This window comes from Sceloporus undulatus, chromosome 4 (assembly GCF_019175285.1).
Source record: "Sceloporus undulatus isolate JIND9_A2432 ecotype Alabama chromosome 4, SceUnd_v1.1, whole genome shotgun sequence".
In the NCBI taxonomy this organism is placed as follows: domain Eukaryota; kingdom Metazoa; phylum Chordata; class Lepidosauria; order Squamata; family Phrynosomatidae; genus Sceloporus; species Sceloporus undulatus.
Window position 1 is genome coordinate 194767359 of NC_056525.1, and position 21785 is coordinate 194789143.

The 21785-nt window shown below is 39.0% G+C and overlaps 2 protein-coding genes across 27 annotated transcripts in view; both read left to right on the plus strand.

The window, feature by feature from the left end:
• The window catches only part of SPIDR (scaffold protein involved in DNA repair), a 1328422-nt gene that overhangs the window by 780894 nt on the left and 525743 nt on the right, over window positions 1-21785 (plus strand). The gene's annotated exons all lie outside the window — the stretch shown is intronic.
• The window catches only part of DTNA (dystrobrevin alpha), a 287062-nt gene that overhangs the window by 180148 nt on the left and 85129 nt on the right, over window positions 1-21785 (plus strand). For all 26 annotated transcript variants that reach the window (XM_042463198.1, XM_042463199.1, XM_042463215.1 and 23 more), the window contains one exon: window positions 19921-20134. In XM_042463198.1, coding sequence (XP_042319132.1) covers window positions 19921-20134 — 214 coding nt within the window. The remainder of the gene's footprint in view (window positions 1-19920; window positions 20135-21785) is intronic.

Genomic DNA, 21785 nt, shown 5'->3' on the forward strand with positions numbered 1-21785 from the left:
GGGCGCACGGGGGAGGCGGGGGATTCCCCCGGGATTCACCACCCCCCCAACGAGGCCCTGGCTGGGGCTCCGCGATCAGCAGTACTACCATGCTTCTGGTGGGGCTCTGGGAGGACGCTTCCTCCCAAGGCCCAGCTAGGCCCTGGCTGGGGCTCCGCGATCGCGGGAGTCCTCCCAGGCTTGGCTGGGGCTTGGGAGGACGCTTCCTCCAAGGCCCAGCTAGGGCCCTGGCTGGGGCTCCGCGATGCGGAGTCCTCCCAGGTTGCTGGGGCTTGGAGGACGCTTCCTCCAAGGCCCAGCTAGGCCCTGGCTGGGGCGCTTCCCCTTTGAATTGCTTCTTTTCTTATCCTACACCTCACTGCGCACCCTCATCCTTCGCTTGTTTTCGCATTCACTCTAGTTTATCTCGCGAGCGCGAGGCCGCCAAGGCCTGCGTGTCGGCTTGGGTGACGTGTCTCCCAGACCCAGCGAGGCTGGGGACAAGGTGGAAAAAGGGTAGGACGTTTGTGGTTAGTGCCGGGCAAGAAACACATCGGAAAAAGTGTCCTACATTTGTGAAACGATTGGCCGTACATTGTTTTGGAGGTCCCCAGGGATGGCAACCCTAAGCACGCTTGTCTTCATTATCCCCTTGGCAGCCAAGAAACAAAGGATTTCTGGGCGTTGTACTTTCGCATCATTTTAATTACTTTTAATGGTGAAAATCTCACTTAACACGCTATTATTGCTTCCTTGCCTTAATAGTGCTCTTTGGCTTGTGCCTTTGGACTAACTGCTTTATTGACAGCCATGAATAAAGCTTTGATACTCCTCCTCCATGTCAACCTTCCCCCCTCCCCTTTCCTTCCTTCCTGCTTTCAGTTTTGCAAACTCTACAGGCCCCACCACACTTCTCTCTGTGTGTTCTTCCATGACCATTAGTGCCTATAGGACCAAATTAGACATTAATTAGAGAATGTGCATTCCTAATTTCTCTTCCACAACAGCATTTCTTCAGAAGTATGCACCTCAGAAATCACACTAACAAATGAAACCTATTAGAGTCTCTTATCTGCTAATTATTTCACCAAGCAATACTACTACAGCACTGTACTTCACAACCATTGCAACAAACCCAAATCACATGTGTCCTTAAAATCAGGGGTTCCCAACCCTTTTGGCTCACTGAGCCCTTATTTCTATGGCGGAGCCCCTAAGAGGCCTAACCTATGTCTTACAAGTTAATGGTGTATAGGAGTATATATAAGAATATATTCTTATTCTTTAATTTCATTCGATTTTTATTTCTTTCATTGTCCTGGAGCAGCCACAGAGCACCTGGGAAGTGCACGTGGAGCCCTAAGAGCTCCTTGGAACATAGGCTGGGAACCCCTGCTTTAAATAATGCCTACTCATCTGCTTCTGTTCCCTTCATTTTCTGACCATTGCACCTTTTCCTTCCATAGTAGAATGGAAGTTGTCTTGATATGCCTACCAGAGCTTGGAAATACTAATTATTTGGACTCCAGCTGACCATGCTAGCTGGGGGATTCTGGTAGTCCAGAGAGTAATGTTTCAAAGTTCTACTGCCTGCCTGGCTCACTCTCTCTGCCCTCGCCCTTTCCTTCCTTCACTTTCTCTGCATTGTTTTCCTTCCACCTACTATCTCTTGCAGAGCTGGCTACTTAGATGATACTCTCAACTAATTGTCTTCATATGACCCCTTAGTCATGTTTCTTCACTGTCTTCCTTTGTATTGTCCTTATCACTGTATTGTTTATTTGCAAAACCATTTTTGTATCCAGAACACACTGAGAGCCAGTGTAGAGTAATAGTTGGAGTGTTTGATTAGTTGCAGGGAGATCTGTTTTTCCTTCTTATTCCTAAAGTTCACTTTATAATATTCCTCTAATTCTATCACCAAAACTATAATAGAACACAGTGAAGTTCTAGGCTCTGGAAAATATAGGTGTTTTCCTTGCATTACCAAAAAAAGAAGAAAAAGAAACAAAAAAATCATTTTATTTAAAATTCTTTCATAATCTGCTGCATCTGTCTGTTCCTCCTAGGTTGCCAAAGTAAAAAGTGGAGTGGACTCCTGTACCTTTGAATAGTTGCATAGAAGAGGGAATTTCAGCAGGCATTATCTGTTTGTGAGTCAAGCAATACCTGCTGAAAGTCCTACACAAGCATGAAAGTTACTGGAGTGCTCTCCTCTTTTCATTCTGGCAACCCTACTTCCTCCTGTTCATGCCCTCCTCCCTCTGTTATTTCCAGCACTTTCTGATTTAGACTACAGTCTCCTTGAGAGCAAGGACCTGTATGCTTTATGCAAGGAACAATGTACACTATCGTGTGTGTGTGTGTGTGAATAAATAAATTTCAACTGTAACAATATATATACGGCCTTGGTGATCAGGAACAGAATAATTTTACAGCAGTATTTCAACTTGACCATGAATCATGGCCATGATCTATGGGCTTGCGGGTGGAAAAAAGGAAGCAAACAAACAGATGCCATGGAAACATTCGTTAGAAGCTTCAGTAGAGAGCTGTGAGAATCCTTTCCTTCAGGTATTGAGATAACAGCAAACATAGATTTGAGATTAAAATGGGGGAGCCCCTAAGTGGCCAATAGTGACTGTTGAAAGTGCTTTGTGCTGCTCAGAATTTTGGGTTTTGTCAACTTAGTTCACAGTCTTCCTCAGTGTGAAATATTAAAATGTGGCTTTTGTGTGTGTGTGTGTGTGTTTTTTTTTGTGTTTTTTATTTTGTAGCACTTATCAAAAGATGTCTAATTGTAAGATGCAATCTTAGGGTCATGGATACTGGGCTGCAACAATAGAGGCAGAAAAGGGCAACATACTGCAATCAAAACTCCATTATGCAATTAAACATCACTGTACATCTGGAAAACAATCATCATCCTTGGTGGGCTTTATTTAGTGTGTTTCATTATTATTCTGCCATGTTGACTATAAAAAAGCAAAAAAGCTGATTTCCCTAGATTAGAATAAACATTTGGCAGTTTTGGATTTAAAGCTGGGGCAATTATTCTAATATAGGATTTAATTAGAGCAGACAAACTGGGAGTTCCTATCCCTGGTAGTTTTTAATTTGGCACCTTGGGGGTTTCATTGTTGTTTTTCTCTTCTGTTTTCTTTGAATGAAAGACTTCTTCCTCTGCCTCCTCTCCAGAACAATACAACTGTTTTGATAAGGAATGGAATGGTGCTATATTAACCACCAAAGTGACCTTGTTAACTTCCATGCCAGCCCTGCACACTAAAGCTTCTCTTCCTCATACAGTTCTGTTCAGTTCAAACAGTCAGACTTCAGAGGCATCTAGACTAGTCTGCTTCAGTTTCTTACAAGCCTTTGGCCCTTTTTCTCTTCTGCCAGTCACTTTATGTTAGCCATATATTCCATCCTGTCTAATGCACAATTCACATCTGTAAATTAAAATTAAACCTCTTGGATTTCTTTCTCCATATATGGTTAGAGTCTGTGCTGCATAATTTTGAACATAATTTTGTTTGTGTGGGATATTAATGGTATGGTCCTATGGTTGTTGCAGTGTTTTGTATCTCCCCTCCTTTGTGTGTGTGTGTGTGTGTGGTTGTATATTGGGAATGTATATTGATCATTTGCACTCGATAGGCCACTATTGTGTTTTCCGTATTTGTTTGCATATTTCAGTTAACACTAGACTTGATTCTCTCTGTGTATTGTAGCAGTTCAATTGGGATATTGTCTCTTCCTGGTGATTTAGTCTTCCTCAACCTCGCTTTCTAGTACTTGGGGTTCATCTTAGTATGGTTCTTCAGTCCATGTATCATTCATTTTCCCATGTCATTTATATAGCTTTTCTGTGTATTGCATCCATCATATTTTTATTTCTTCTTTATCTTGTAGTATGTTCTTCTTCTGATCATAGAGCATCCAACTCTTGGTCTGAACTTTCCTTTGAGTTCTCAGATCTTGTGGAAAAGTTCTCTCCTTCTTCCTTTTTTGTTGTTGTCTTCTATTTCTCTCCACTGTTTATTATAGCAGTGCTCTTTATCTTTGTGCACTAGTTACTGTACAAATAACATTCATTGTTCCGGTTTTGGTTTTGTTTGTATCTCCCTTTTGTTATGCTTCTACTCTTTGCTTTACTGCTTGATGCATTTCTTATGTTCCCTTTCTTTTTAGCCACTGATACTGTATTTCTGCATTCTCCCTCAATAAGGAGAATTATTGGATCCCCTTCTGTTCTCTGTATACACATTGTCCCTAGGTAAACTCATCAGTTCTTTTGGTTTCTCCAATCATCTGTACACCAACGACACTCAGCTGTATCTGTCCACCCCTGACCTTTCGACGAGGCTTGAACAGCAAGTTTCTTCTTGTCTGACTGCCATCTCTCAGTGGATGCGCTTCGGCGCTTGAAGCTCAACATGTCTAAGACTAAGCTTCTTGTCTTTCCACCTACACCCACCCTTCACTATTCCTTTTTCTGTTTCTGTCGACGACACTTCTATCCAACTGGTTCATCAAGCCCGCAGTCTTGGCTTCATTTTTTACTCTTCTCTGTCATTTATTCCCCAGATCCAGGCCACCGCCAAGGCCTGTAGATTCTTTCTCCACAACATTGCCAAGATCTGTCCATTCCTCTCAGCCTCTACTGCCAAGACTCTGGTCCATGCCCTAGTGGTTTCGCAACTAGATTATTGAAACCTCCTTCTGACAGGGCTTCCTCTTTCACACCTCCATCCTTTAATCTCTGTCCAGTATTCAGCTGCCCGTATTTGTCAAATCCGCTCGCCGCTTTGACCATGTTTCTCCTCTTTTGTCCTCCCTTCATTGGCTCCCCTTCCCCTTCCGCATCCGGTACAAGCTTTTGTTATTGACTTTCAAAGCCCTCCATGGATTGGCCCCTCCTTACTTATCTGACCTTCTTTCTCTTTACATTCCTACTCGCACCCTCCGCTCTGGTAGTCAAGGTCTCCTGTCACAGTGTAGGACTACCACTGCCCCTCCCGAATTCGTCCCTTCTCGCTTGCTGCCTCTTACTCCTGGAACCTTCTTCCCCTACATGCACACCTCATCACTTCTCTACCCAGTTTCAAAACTGAGTTAAAGACTATATTGTTTAGAGAAGCGTTCCCGGAGTCGAGTCCCTCTCTGACCCATGAAGCCTCCTTTTTAACCATCCATTAAGAAGCCAAGCCCTTCCTCCAGTCCATCTGCCTTGGTCCAGGCCTCGGAGGTGGAGAAGAACTGCTGGACCTGATCCCATTCCCCACCACCACTCCCTTTTGTGTCGTGTCTTCTTAGATTGTAAGCCTGAGGGCAGGGAACCGTCTAACTAAAAGATTGTATGTACAGTGCTGTGTAAATTTACAGCGCTATATCAATAAAGGATGATGATGATGATGATGATGATGATGATGATGATGATGATGATGATGTCCTTGGCTTCTGTCCATAGTTCTTCTGGTTTCCAGTCGATTATGCTTAATAGTGCAAATCTGTTTCTTACATTGTCAGTAAGTTCTGTTGCAATATATTTCAGATCATAATTGGGTATGATGACTGGTTTTGTATTTTTCTGCTGCTTTACTCTAATTTTTAACTAGTTTATGATCTGTACCATAGTCTACACCCAACCTTGTTTTGTCAGCTGGAATAGAGCTTCTCCACTTTCTGTTTCCAATTATATAGTCTATCTGATTTTTATATTGACCATCTGGTGTATAGTATCCTCTCTTGTTGTATGAAAAAGATATTTGCAATGAATAGGTCTTACAAAATTCTGTCAGACTGTCTCCTGCTTCTTTTCTTATACCTAGTCCGAATCTTCCTACAAGTTTCTTTTTCTTCTTTACTGCCTATTTTAACATTCCATTTGCCTATGATTAGCTTGAGATCCTGTGTTGGTGTGTTGTCAATTTCTTCCTGGAATCCTTCATAGAATCTCTCAATTTCTTCTTCCTTTGCTTCTGTGGTTGTCTCATATACTTGGATTATTGTAATATTTATGTTTTCCCTGAAGCCTTACTGACATGATGCTTTCTGACTTTGTGTTGTATCCTTGGACTGTTTTTGTTACATCTCTCCTTGGTATGAAAGCCACCCCATTTTTTTTTTGTGTCTTTTCCTTTTCTCAGTAGAGCACTGTGTAGTTATCTGATTCAAAGTGACCCATTGCTGTCCATTTAATACATCCCTGTAAAGCTACCTTATGTAGTTACCTGGTACTCAGCATGCCAGGGGCCAGTATAATATTTGTGCTTATTGGGTATAATTATTTCATTCTTTCCTGAAAACTTTCCAGGGACCAACAGGTGATACCTTGTAGACTGGCACTTGTCCATGATTCACCATGTTGAGTTGCACTGCTGTAAAGAATGCAAATTCTGTAACTGGGAAACTAAGGGCCTGAACAGATAGCCCAAAATAAAGCTGCTTTGGGTCACTCTGGACGTATACTGTTTAAATGACAATGCATTTTAAGAGTCCAGAAGCAGCACCAAAGCTGTGGCCAGTCCTTAGGACGGAAGCGTGGCTTTGGCGTGGCTTCCGGCCTCTTAGGAGGCATGCATCATTTAAACAGCATACCTCCAAAGTGACCCAAAGCAGCTTTATTTTGGCCTGTCTGTTCAGGCCTAAGGCATTAATTTTGTATGTATCTGTTCAGAAGTAAGCTCATTAGTTTCATTGTATACACACCTAGCTGGGGACAAGTCACATTGAACTCATAATTAATTTTTCATCCCTGTGTTAGCCTCTGGAGCACCAGAAAACAAGTTCACACCATCTTCTACATGATACCCATTCAGATACTTAAAGATGAGTATATTGTCTTTCAGTCTTCTCTACTCCAAGGTAAACATAACCAGGTCCATACACTAATGGCGCTTGGTTTCCAGACCTTAGATCATCTTGGATTACCCTTCTGTTGATACATTTCACAGACTACGGTCAGGTTTTGGGATTTGTGGGGGATTTGTTCTGCCTCCCCCCCCCAGTAGATACCAAAATCCATGGATGTTCAAGTGCACATTGTCCCCCATGGCAGCATGTGCCCATGGCCATTCCGCCATTAGGGACAGCCCCCGTTGTCTCATGGTGGCACATACATGTGGCTGCATCACCAGTGGGGACAACAAAACTTAATGGTGGCGTGACTGCATGCACACACCACCACAGGACAATGGGGGATGTCCCTAATGGTGGCATGGCCATGGGCATGCACTGCCATTGGAGACAATGTGGGCTTACCATCTGAAGATGCTCAGATCCATGAATGGCAAGTCCATGGATACCGAGGACCAACTGTATAACATAAACCAGTGGATTCAAATGACAAGAAAATATATTCCACTCAAACATTACTGTAATACCTATTCAACAGTGGAATAGACTGGCTAACCTGTGACGTGTTTGTATGATAACATTGCCATGGAGAACATCCATAAAATGTTGTTTATCTTCATGCTTAGTTTAAAATACCCTGACAGCCATAATAAGGAAGACAGGATTTTTAGTCCCTCAAAATCAGACTTTGTTGCACAATTCCTAAAGAACTAGAACTACAAAGCTAAATATTTTATGACACTGTCTCCTGAAGAGTAGTGAACTATGTCTGCAAGTTTAAGTTACTGCCATATAACGTTTTTTTAAAAAGACAAAAATGCCTGGAACTAAAATTGTCCCAACACATCTGTTACATTTGTGTTGATTACATTTTTTTATAAACAGAAGGCAGAGAGGTTTTCAAAATAAACCTTCAGCCTCCTATGAACATGTGAGGTCTGACTCTGGGTTTTGAGATATTTTGAAATACCCTTGCTTGATCTCTGATTGATTTTCTATCCTGCATTTCCCCCAGTATAGGATCCAAAGTAGATATACGCCCACAAACACAGCTGCAGCTTTGGGGCAGCTTTATTCCTGCAGTACCCTAAAATTCTCATTGGGGTCAGAGAAACACAAGTTGAAGTGACTCTGTGAAGATGTTTTATTACCTGTTTGAAATTTTTACTAAAGCAGATTAGTGCCATCCTGTCCTCAGAGTATTTTCTTTTTTCGTTTGTTTCAACTCCTATGTCTTTATTTATCAGTCCATAATCTAACATTTTCTGCTCTTCCATTAAAATGTATTTATTTTAGATTTGTAAATCATTTTGAAATCCTGTAAGATTTTTTAAAAATGCTTTCAAACAAATACTAAGTATGTAGACTCTTACTCCACCTAGAGGTTTTATATACACAATCTAAAATTGTTTCTGCTGAGTTCCATCAGGCTATAAATATATAAATGTCATTTTCACAAAATATTTTATCCAAAGCCCATTTATTTCTCATGTTCTAATTTATATTCTTTCCTATAATTGCTGATGGCTAAGATATTTTTGTGTTAACCTAAGCTGTTCCTCTTTTCTATAGCCTGCTAGTATCATCCAACACATTTGATGATACAGCATACAGTTTTGCTTAGGTGTTAACTGTGGCAATAAAAACTGGATTTTAGTATTAGTCAGTGAATGGGGATGAGTAGAATATCAACCCATAAAATGTATCTGACTTAAAAGAACATATCTAGGTAACTAGAAATGATACAAGCTCAAATACAGATTATGTGATAGTCAAATAATAAGTCCTAACCATATTTAGACAGACATATAATTGATTTTAAAGACTGTGACATGCATCCTATTGCTTATTCCTAACTAGATTAATGCTTTGAAACAATTGTTGAATAGTGAGTCTACATATATGTAAATTCAATCTATTTAATGAGTCTACTCTAGTTGAGACTAACAACAGGATTTATTATTATTATTATTATTATGCTTTATTTATATAGCGCTGTAGATTTGCAGAGTGCTGTACATACAAACAATAAAATAGATACAAGTAAATCTGCCCATGGCATACAATCTAAGAGATTTCATCTTGTTATACTTTCAAGCAAACGTGTAAAGAACAACATGACTGTTCTATCTGCATTCACTTTTTATATCACTGAGGTTTAAGTCTCTGGATAATAAAATAAATGTCATGTAAAATAAAATAGACACCACAGTTAGGGATCTGAGCATCAATCACAAAACCTTTATCTACTGCTACCACAATAAACTTCCATGCATGAGAGAAATCCAGTAGCTTTGTTCCTGTGATGTGAGCATAAGATCGGTACCATTACTAGATCCCTGCTTACAAAATGAACAAAATACCTATGTGTATATAATGAGATATCTTGGACATGGGACCCAAGTCTAAACATAAAATTCATTTACGTTTTGTAGACATACACATAGCTTGGAGGTAATTTTATATGTAATATTTCATATACTTTTGTGCATGAAACAAAGTTTTGTGTACATTGAGCCATTAGAAAGCAAAGGTGTTACTGTTTCAGCCAACAATGTGGGCAATTTTCAAATTTGGAATATTTCATATTTCATAATTCCGGATAAAGGAGACTCAGCCTGTATGTACATAATAAGATATCTTTGAGATGCAACCCAAATTTAAACACAAAATTCATGTATGTTTGATGTACACCTTATACACATAGCCTGAAGATAATTTTATACAATATTTTTAATAATTTTGTGCATGAAGCAACATTTGTGTACAGTGAACCATAAGAAAGCAAAAGTATCAATGGCCTGTTACAGACAGCCAAAATAAAGCTGCTTCGAGTCACAGTGGAGATATGGTGTTTCAATGATGCATGCGTCCTAAGAGTCCAGAAGTCGCACCAAAGCCACGCTCCAGCCCTAAGGACTGGAGCGTGGCTTTCAGACTCTTAGGACGCATGCATCATTGAAACACCATACCTCCACTGTGACTCGAAGCAGCTTTATTTTGGCTGTCTGTAACAGGCCATTCACTATCTCAGCCACCCAGGAAAAAGTTTTGGTTTTTGGAGTATTTCAAATTTTAGAATTCAGGATAAGGGAGACTCAACCTGTAAAGCTGTTTATTAATTTATTTATTTTTACCTAAAGGAGTTAAATATTGTTTTCAAATGATTGAATGAGATTTTGTAAATAGTTCCTAGTTTAAATATAAATGACAGTTCCTAATAGGTAAGACAGTCTTCTCCAACAATATAAGTTCTCAATAGTATTTCTTTTAGACCAGATTCTCTTCAGACAATTATTGTATATACTATAAATCATCCTCATGTATAAGTTGAGGGCTGGTTTGGGGACCAAAATTATGTATTTTGATATGATATAGCAATAGCAAGTACATTTCTATACTGCTTATCAGTGAACTAGCATTCCCTAAGTGGTTTACAATGTAAGCCAATTGCTCTCAACAGGCTGGGTACTCATTTTACCAACCTACAAAAGGATGGAAGGCTTAGTGGACCTTGGAGCCCTCCTCTAGGATCAAACTTACAAAGCTGTGGCTGCAGTACCAGCATTTAACAACTGCGTCACCAGGGCTCCTTCCTTAGGTGCATGTAACAAAGGATCTAAAGGATGAAGGAAAGGAAAGCAATGCCAAAGAACTTCCAAAATTCCAGCAGGCATAACTGTTTGTACTCACACTAAAGGCTGGATGGATGAGACAGCAGAAGTGGGTCAGTGCTTCCAAGATAGATTATGCTCCTGCCTTTCACTAAGAGATGGTTCCTTTTTTATAAGAGTTAAAGTACAGTACAGCATACGCTGAAAGCCGTACCAGAAGAAGCCTTGGTGCACCCCAGAAGATGTAATGGTGCGCTTAATGGGGCTCAAGCATACGTGGAATTCCCCTTACGCAGGGGAAGTCTGGAATGGATCCCCCACGTAAGAGAAGGGCAACTTTACTTACGTTGACCTATAAATAAGTGGTCCAGGTATTTTTGGATTAATTTTTTTGCCTAATATTTCTAGACCTACAGTATACATGAGTATATACAGTATTCACAAATTGGGAAAGACACTGTACATCTCCTGTCCTTGAGCTCTTTCAGTTGCTTCTAGATGATTCAAAAACTGGTACTCATGTTTTTCTCACCTCTGTTTAAAGTACTCTTTTGGTTAAAACCCTCTGGAATTGTGCTCTACAATTTGAACCTTTACCACAATGTCACAGGACAGCATCTTGCTCTCTTTAGTCATCAATTCCATGTTTCTTCCAGTGAGATCTCACAAACTGGAGTGTTTGATCTTTTCCTGCTCTGGATTCTGTGTCTCCAGCCAACTGGTTCAGTTTTCAGATCATCTGTTACCTAGCTACCAATGGCCTTCAGCCAACCAGCTCAAGGACCTTTTCCTACCTCCTAAACAGAATCTCTGCCTGATCGTATTCTATATGAGGGTTCACACCTTCTCTTATTGATCAGACAGTGTTTCTCTGTGAGATTTGTAATCAACATAAAATTCTATGCATCTATGCATCCATTGTAATATGTGAAAAATCATACTGTAATAAATGCTTTTTTCTTTAACATGCCATTTTTGTTATTTTATGAAGTTTAGGCCTGTCATGAGTATTACCTGGAGGCCTTCTGTTTCATAACATGTGCTTGCCTTTTTGAAATTCAGTAATGAAACACATTAGAAATGGGATAAATGTATGTCTCATACCTAAGTGTAAGTTGCAAAAATAATTATTATATTTTCTGTTTAAACACTTTCCCCCTTTCAGTTCATAATTTTCTATTTAGTGATGCTAAAAAAACCGAATACCCTTATTTCTTAAGGGGACATTGGAAATCCATAAATCACAATATGTGTTAAGCTGATGCAATGCTAATATAAGAGTTAATATGTAAAGGCACATATATGTGCTATTTAACTAAAATATGCACACTGCCATCTAGTGGTAAGTAATGTGTTTTCCTTTAATTTGTATTGCCTCATCCTCTCTTAGACAGAATTAATTATCTGTGGAAGACTTTTGTCAATATGCAAATTTATCCCCTTGCTATTGATATCTCAAGTGATCTTTCTTTAAATAATTTTGAGCGTCCAATATTTCTGTCATATGTTTTACCATTCTTTTTAATTTGAAAGTCTTCAGCATTTTCCCCCATCAATTTATCAGTAATTGAAGGCTGTAATTATGTAGATCCCATTATTTCTACCTTAACATTGGTTATTTAGTATTCTGATAAGGAAACCAATTTTAGGGACATTATATATGTTAGCCAACAACTCTTCTTTGAGATAATGAGTGAATCTTCCCTGGTTCTAATAGGATTGCCATAGTGAAAACTGGATAATGTTTATTGATATTATAAAATATAAGACTACGACATTCTAAAACTTTAAGCACACAACAAAGAAAGAAAGAAAGAAGGATACAGAAACTTACAGACATATCCTGACTGCAGAAACAATCCAGTTTGATACCGCTTTAACCGCCCTGACTCAATGCTAGGGAATTCTGGGAACTGTGTTTTGTGAGACGTTTAAGCCTTCTCTATCAGAGAGCTCTGCTCCCACAATAAACTCAATTCTAAGGATTCCCTAGTACTGAGCTAGGACATTTAAAGCGGTCTCAAACTGGGTTATTTCTGCAGTGTGTTTTGAACCATAGTCTATAAAAGGTCCCCATATATGTCCCCATTGGAATAGGCCTCCAGTGTATTCTTCCTAATTAAATTAATTTATTTATCCATTTCAGCTATTTCCAACAATTTCTCTATCCATTCCACTCTATCTGGTAATTTATCCTTTTTCCAGTATCTAGCAAATATCACTCTAACCACTGGTACCATGTATATAATTAAATCACCATATTTTCTTTCCTTTTCATCTTCTACATCTATCAAGTCTCACCCCTATTGTAAATCCCAAAATTCTCTGCATCCATTTACCTATTTTGAGCCAATTATTTTAAAATGTTTTTACATCCCCACCACATATGGGGGGAAAAATTGGTTTGTTTTCTACATTTCCAGCAGATATTACTAGCTCCTTTGTATATTTTTGCCAATTTCTCTTGGGTAATGTACCATTTGTACAGATGGCTCCTGTGTTTTCAATGGTTGCGTAGAGGATGGAATTTCAACAGGTGTTACTTGTTGCTCAGTTGCATGAAAAAAAATCATCTGCTGAAATTCCCTCTTCTACACAACCATTAAAAGTACAGGCTCCAGTTTTTAATCTAGTAGTCCTCGGCCCTAATGATTTATTAGCCTTATGCCTGCGAATGATTACACACTTATCTTTGCACTTTTGAAAGGACTTGTTCATTTCCTGAGAAAAATAAGACATGTGTTGACCAAATATGCTGACCTAATATATGAAATGAGGGCTTATATTATCTGTGTGAGAGAAGACATGGGAACCTTGTTTACCTTTCTTAAAGAAAAGCAGGGTGTGTCCTTGTCTTATCAATTAATCAGTCTTCTACAGTGAACATTAATGCACAAAAAAAGGCTTCCCTATCCATCTTAAGTACCTTTTATAGCATTATCTCTTAATGTTTCTACCAGCTTCTCTGGCTGGTTTCCAGCTTTTGAGATATTTAACTATTACTTTCTATCACCCTCAGTGTGCTACATCACACACATATATGAGTGTGTCCTTGAAGCTTTTCTTGCACTTTCCTGTGTGCAGACAGATTTTATATGGAAAGGGGGCTTTATCCGTACACCTTCAAAAGCAACTGTAGTAGATAGTTCAAAGGTACTTCTGGCTACATGTGTGTTTCAAGTTTAGATGCACACATAGCTTTGGAAGATTGAACCCAAAAGGTTTTATCAGTTTTATCTTTCTGATAACACCCTTGCTGAAGTCACATAGGCAACTTTGTGGCTTAGCCATCATTTCACTTAAGGCTGAAACAAAAATCATCAGAATTTTATCTTTAAGTTGGAAGGTCAGAAGGGAGTGACAGGTTTCATGAAGACTCTTCCTCCTCACCATCTCTTTGCAATCATTTTCATGGTCCTTATAGTGAAAATTAAGAGATCATATCCACACTGGACTGCTACTAGGTGCCATCTCTCTTCCTCTCTCTCTCTCTCTCTCTTAATCCATATGTGGAGCTTGGAAACATTCCTTTTTTGAAGTACATCTCTCAGAATCACAGTGGCCATGCTGGGTCAAGATTTCTGGGAGTTGCAATACACACATTAACTTTTCCAGGTTCTGTCCCCATGACAGTACAGTGAAAAGGGGAAGAATTGCTGTCAATTCTGTTTTGTGAATAGACATTGTCTGTCAACAAAATCTCATGGGCAGTTTGGCATAATCACAACACCAAATAAGAAGGAAGGCATTGCTCATTCATTGACTGTGGACATAATCACAAAGTCAAATCAGAGTGAGGGCAGTGCTTCCTGACCTTACTGTGATGCATTCAGGGTAGAATATAATGCGTGGACCAGAATCAGTGGGGAGCATGATTGTTGCCACCAGCAAGTAGAGAAAATACATCATCTGTTCAGAAGAGGACCTAAAAACTGCTTTAAACGTTTTTCTTTTTTAATATAATGTGCAAGCAAACATTAAACAGTGGAGAGGGGCATTTTTGCTCAGCCAAAGTCCCATTTTGTAACATTTTTTAAAATATACATTTACATTTACATTTTAACCTCCCAAAATATCCTAGCCAGCATGACCAAGGGCTGTGTACTGTTTGGGGGATTCTAGGTATTGTAATTTTTTTTAAAAAAATCCCCAAGCTCTGGGAAGGTGGAGTTGGTTGAGAACTATAGCCTGGCAGAGAAGGCATAACATGGTTGGGGAAATAGATATTAAATCATTCATGGCAAAAGTGAAGAAGATCTGCTGGACAAATACCTCCAGATGTCAATTCATCTAATCAGTCTCTCAGTTTTCATGAAGAGGTGACTGGGAAACAACATGCTAGATTCAACATGTATTGCAGAAACAAAGATCACTTCTTTATATTAATTTCTAGCAAGCAAAGACAGTCACAGTTTGGATCACTACCACAACGCATGGATATGGGACATTTACACATTAATGTGGGATCTCATTATACAGTGGACCCTTGTTATACGCTGGGGTTTGGGTCAAAAATCACCGTGGATAGCAAAATCCGTGGATGGTCAAGTCCCATTAAATATAGAGACAAAGCAAAGGTTTGATATTTGAAATTTATCCTTTTGTTTGAACATTTTCAAACCGTGGATGCTTGAATCCGTGTATAAAAAAATCCATGTATAAGAAGGGCTGACTGTATTCTCTCTGAATCAAATAATTCACCCCTAGCCTCTGCTCAAATATCAACTGGATTTCCCTTTTTGAAGTTTCACACTCTCCTGTATCACCCTGTCTTCGTTTGAACTCCCTGCTATGAAGTCATATCTGAAATAACTTGTTAAGATTTGAAGAAGATGCCAGCCACAGATGCTGGCGAAACATGAGGAAGAAACTCTTCTAGAACATGGCCACATAGCCCAAAAAACCCACAAAAAACTATGGATGCCAGACATAAAAGCCTTCGACTTCACATTTTAAGAAGTTTCTTAATCAAAATCATATAATTCTTAAATGGAATTTTGGGATGAGATTTTTTAAAACTCCTCAGTATTGCTCATGCCTTGGGATGTTAAAAGTGACCCAATATCACAACTTCTTACATGCTTCAATTCCAGATTTGCAGACATGGCTGTTATAAGCATGTCTCTGACATACTGACATTGACACTTTAAAACCAATTGTGATATACTAGTCAGAGTGGGAAGGGGTAAGGCTGCAAATGACATCATAGTACAGAATCCTCATAGCCAACAGCTTGCTATGGTCAAAAGGAAAACTAATACTGTATATCTTTATGATGGTCTCGCCATATAGTAAGCTCTGGGGGCAGAAGTTTTCTTGGTTTCAAGAAAAGGACATTTCACACTATACCAGTTGTCAGAGATCAGATGCTGCTTGACTGAACTGTACAGTCACTCGTTTCCAATATGGAAAGGATGAGACTACAGGGCAGGTAAGCAAATCTTTGTTATTTTTCCTTTCCTTTAGTGTGTGCCCTGCCCAAAACATAATGGACAGACTGAACTTACTTGTAGAAGATTAAAAAGAGAACCAGTGTAGATCCTTGGATGCCTTTTTGGAAAGTTTAAAATGGTTCAAAATAAAAACATTTGAAACTTTCAAAAATACATTGAACGCCAATTTTTTTCTCACCAATCCTCCCTCTTCTGATTTCCATGTTAGTGGCTAAATATATAGATCTATACATTTTAAATATGCTGGGGGTAGCTGGTGAGACAAGTGTATTTGTGTCCCCCTTTTCCCTCTGTTTTGCTATTCACACATGCTCAGGAAGGAATTCCAGAGAAGCTGCTGTTTGCCTTAGGCTTCAGTAACATCAACTAGAGCAGAATCCCATTCTTTCTTAGCTCAGCCTTTGTTGGATTATCCCGACACCAAAAGTTTCTGTTTCTCCAGCCCTTCTTTGCCATCCTCTCCCAATGCTGATGCTGCTAACAAAAACCTTCCTACTAGACAGGCAACAAAGAAGGAAAAGAGAGTTCTTGGCATGTGTAAAAAAGTTTTCATGAAAAGGAGCTTCTTTCATCAGAAATTTTGGTAACTGAGGTATGGCTGGGTACTGCCTCTGATGCTTGTAGATAATGTATGTTATCACTGTTAATAGTCCTTTATAGACTTATTCTTGATTAATCTCTTTTAAAGTTCATCCAACCCCTACATCCTGTACTACTGAATTCCATTGATTCATTATGCGCTGCATAAAGAAGGACCTTTTTATATGTCTAGAATCTCCCAACATTCAGCTTTATTGGATGATCTGGAGTTCTGATGTCATGAGAGAAAAGAGATAAAAATGTTTTCCTATCCACTGCCTCCAAAATTTTATATATCTCTGTCATGTCACGCACTTACTTGCTTTTTTTCTAAGCTAAAAAGCCATGGACATTGTAACCCTTTCCTCATAAGGGAATTGCTCCTGCCATTATGCTTTTCTGTTTCCAGATTGACATTGTAGTAGGTAGTAATAAATTCTGGGTGGTTTTTTAAAATCTTGTATAAATAAACACGAAAAATAAAGAAGTGGGGTGTGTGTGATGAATCACTGGTGTTAATTTACATCAAACATTTTTTCAGTCTTCTGTTTTTAAATGACATTTTTAAAATTCACAACAAAAGGAAATGATTGAAATGTGCTTAAATTTCTTTTAGAAAAGTATTACACAAAGCAGCAATAGGTGTAAAAAGATGACAATAAAGAATAAAGAATAAAAATATAATTAGACATGTTAAACTTCTAGTGAGCAATTTAAAATGATCAACCTGACAGTTGTGTCAATATATAATACATTTTACAGGTGTAAAGCATGTGATGAATTCAAAGTAAGGTAGTGAAATCCTTTCCATACAGTTATAAAAGAAAACTCAGATATGACCAGACTGCATGGTTTGCAACTTTAAATTAGATAAAAGAATCAAAGGAGAATATCACATGGGAGGTTTAGCATGTGTAAAATGCCCTTAAATAGTCAGAAATCGTGCAAAACCTGCAATCAGCATTCACACCACCATGCGCTTCTCCCGTCAGTAAATCATAGTGGAGGGGTGGTTGCTCACTCATCCCATCAGTAAGGCTTCCTTGGATCCGCCATTTGGCAATAACAGAAGATCCCATTGTTTCCAAGGATGCTTTACTGATGGGACAAGTGAGTGACAATGCCTCTACTACAATTTACTGATGGAAGAAGCGCATGACGGTGTGAACACCGATAACTGGTTTTGCATGATTTCTGACAATTTAATGGTGATTTACACATGGTGAACCTCCTGTGTGATACTCTCCAAAGTGAGTGAATATTTTCTCTATTCATTTCTTTAGTATTTTTCCTACTAAGAAATGAGAAAAATAGGGTGCATTTTTCCTCAGTGGAATAGTTCCCACTCCAACAGCTGCAGGATCACACAGGTACTGCATATTGGTAGAGGTTTCAGAGTCTTGGAGAGATGCTGAATTATCTGGGCCAGCATGCATTTCCCACCATCAAGGGGGGAAATAGATGGGCAGGCCATGGCCCCAATCCACCTTGAAGCCGGCCGAGAAAGGAGTGGCAAAGATCTGCTCCTTTTTTGACTGGCAAAAAATGCACATATTTGTGCTGCACTGTGGCCCCATGGTAGTTTGAATCTGCTCCAGCGGCGTGCGAAGTGTAAATGATGCACCGCCATAGCACCTTGAAGCTGCCCACATCTGGGCACCGTCCCATTTCCAGGCAGCTTCAGGGCTGCTTTGTGATGTGTGGCATCTAAATGCTGCACTCTGAAGCTGCCCGGACAGCGGCTTAAAAGGATTGTCTGCTCAGCCCCTAACTCTCCTGTAACCTTAACAGATTTTGAAGATCTTAAATTCTTCTCCTATCTGAAAAAAAAGTCCTATTAACTTTACAAGAGCAGCAGCAAAAATGTGATCAAAGGGTAGCATGGGCATAGAAATAATTAGTTAAGAGTAAGGAGTTGCTGATAATTATTTCCCTGTTAAAATTATTAAATCATAACAATGTTGCTTTACAGTTGTAATTTAGGGAATAATTTCACTCCTTTTCCAGTAATTGGGTTTACTTATTTTATAGCCACCAAGGATAGGGGTGAATGTATGTTTTGTACATAGGCCAGTAGCTTAAACCATTTAGATTGGGGAGGGGGAGTAGTTAAAGGGAATGAGTTTTAATTTCTTTTGAATAATGTAATGTAAGATGTAATCACTGAATAAAAATAAAATAACAAAATGAATAATGGGTGCATAGGGAGTGCCTTTATAAATGTTAACTTGCTACATTTCAAGACTTTAACTGTAATTTGTTTCTAAATATGACTTTCTAAACTCTGTAGCTGCTTCCTAAAGAAAGTTTATTAGTTAAAATTGCTCATGACTACTGACAGTATCAACAAAGTTGTTATTTTCTAAAATCTGACAAATTTTGAAATATCTACCCTGTAATTTGCATTGGCGTCTTATTTGGGACATTCAAGTTCATATCCCCTCTGAGACATGAAACCAGCTGAAGAGCCTTGGGTCAATCACCTTATCTCTATCTAGCCTTTCTCACAGGGTTGTTTTTAGGATTAAGTGGGGAAGATGAATTCTTTGGAGGGAAAGGCATGACATAAATGTTATTAATGCTAATGTGAGTACTAATAAGGATGCCTTTCCTGCCCAATCTGAGAATTGAAATGCATGTAGCAATAACAATGCTTATGTTAACACAATAAATGAATGTAACTAAAGCCCAACAGCCACTTCTAAGGAAGATAAAGTTTGATGCCTCTGCATCTTGAAATAGAGAAGTAGAGGAATTTCTTTCCTGTACACCATTCTTCTGCAGTAACTCCCCATCCCCAACCATCCCTCACCACCATGCCACAAAATCACAGAAATAGTAATTTTTCTAAGCTTTTCTCACTTCCCATTTGAAGCCCATAGACTCGTTAATTAAACAACATTGACATCTGGCTAACCTTCAAATAATTCAGGATTGGGCTTATACTGGTGTCCTCTGGATATTATAGATGAAGTGACTAGAAGCCCTCCTTGTATACATGCTGTCTTTCAGTACCTCCTTGTACTATTCTGGACATGGCAGCTGTAGGTGTGTGGAGAACAAATATTTCTGGTACTATAATTTTCCAGAAGCCCTAGAAAATGTAACTATACCTGGCTGAGGGAGAACAGGAGCTGTAATCAAAAAGTAACTTTTCCAGGCTGTCCAAGTGGAGCCAAGACAAAATGTGGTGCAGAGGTTTGTCACAATTTTTAGATGAAAGAGTTATTTGCAGCCCTAAAATACATTTGATATAATATTTTTCACTATCCTTACTTTATCATTTCAATAATACTTCTGCACACACAACATTTTATAATATTGAACAATTATCTATATGTATTTGTATGTTATACAACAGTGGAGCCATTTTGTAATTCTTTTGTGCTTGTTTTTCTCATTATCGTTTCTGTTTTGTTTTTGTTTTTTCACAGTGCACCTAGTGGATATTTGGAATGTGATAGAAGCACTACGGGAAAATTCATTGAACAACTTGGATCCAAATGTAGAGCTGAACGTGGCTCGGCTTGAAGCAGTATTATCAACAGTTTTCTATCAACTTAACAAACGCATGCCAACAACCCACCAGATTAATGTAGAACAATCCATCAGTTTACTTCTCAACTTCTTGCTGGCAGCTTTTGATCCGTAAGTTCACCTTTAACAACTACTGTTGCTGTTGCTAGTAACATTCCATTTAAAAACAATACTGACACAAGTAAATGATTGGTAAATCATTGATAAAGTTAAATTTTGTTGTTGTTCAGGACTTAGAAGTTGCAGATAAAGGTAAAGGTAGTTGTTTGACATGAATGTCCAGTCATAACCAACTGTAGGGGGCAGTGCTCATCTCTGTTTCTAAGCTGAAGAGCCGGTGTTATTGGAGGACTGCTCTGGTTGTCATATGGTAAGCATGACTGCACCGAATGCTGTTACCTTCCCACTGAGAAGTGGTACCTATCTCTGTATTTGCATGCTTTCAAACTGCTAGGTTGACAGAAGCTGGGACTAGTCACAGGAGCTCACGCCATCATGCAGCACTCGGGCCTCAAACTGCCAACCATTTGATCTTCCAATCATCAGAACTGGCATGTTAACCACTAAGCCACTGCATGTGCATATGTGTAATTTACACTAAAACCCCTTTTATATAGGAAAATTAATCAGGATTAAAAGCACTGATATCAGTTGAGATTTGAAACTATTCCTCTTATCACTGCTTTCCAATTCTAGGTTGTTCATCAGATGGCTTTTCAAATTTCAGATTTGGGGAAATAAGCATTTAGAATTTCTTTTTGGGAAACTGAGGTATGCTTAGAGGTAATTTGGACAGGAAAACACTTCAAAATACAAAATTCCTCCATTCTTTGGGCATTATTGCTAATGAGAACATCTGTAGTATTGTTTATTCTGCAGTAGTGTCATGGGGTTAGTGGCTTATTGTTTGGAGGAAACTCTTTTTTTCTATAGGCCTCTGCAGCTGTAAGCAATTTCCCCCCTTTTCTTGTTAATACAGCAAACAGTGAGATTCCACCCTGAATCTGTGCTGTTAGTGCTGCCTGAAACCTTACATTTCAGCATCTGAGTACACAGTGAAGCGAATGTGGATTTATTTTAACAGGACATCCCTAATGTCACGTTATAGATGAGCCGTCTGTGTACTTATGCAAATTATGGTAATTGAGCGCAGGCTCTATCAGCTTGTTATTGCCACTCTCAAAAGCATCTTGGCAGCCTGCAATTGCAAACTGGATTGACTGGGATCAGCTTTGTACTTTGACAGGTGCAAATTATCTATTACCACATTACCGTTTTATGGTTTGGAAGTGCCCTAGTTGGAAAGCTACACAATTTAAAAGACCATTAAAATACACTTCCTTATCCTTCTGCTAGTCTACCTTTCCCGGTTGCCCACTTCCCCAGTACATACTTGATGGACTTCTTTGTTGGTACTGTGTACCTTTCTGAGCCAGATCAACTAGTACAGCTTGGTCACCATAGTAACAGCTGGGATGGAGGAAAGGGAACTGTTCCACATGACAAAGCAGCAGAAGCACAATGTGCCTGCACTCAACCGTTGCTCCAGCCCTCTCCAAGGGGAAATTGTCAGTAGGCTCTGAAACGGTGGCCTTCAGGGTTTTTGAAAAGACTGCAAAACAACGGTGTATATATATATATATATAGAGAGAGAGAGAGAGAGAGAGAGACTCTTACATTAGCAGATTCTTAACATGAACTGGGAGAAAATTAATTGTGAATGCCTGACATATCCTTTTTTGCCCACTTCAAGAAAATCATT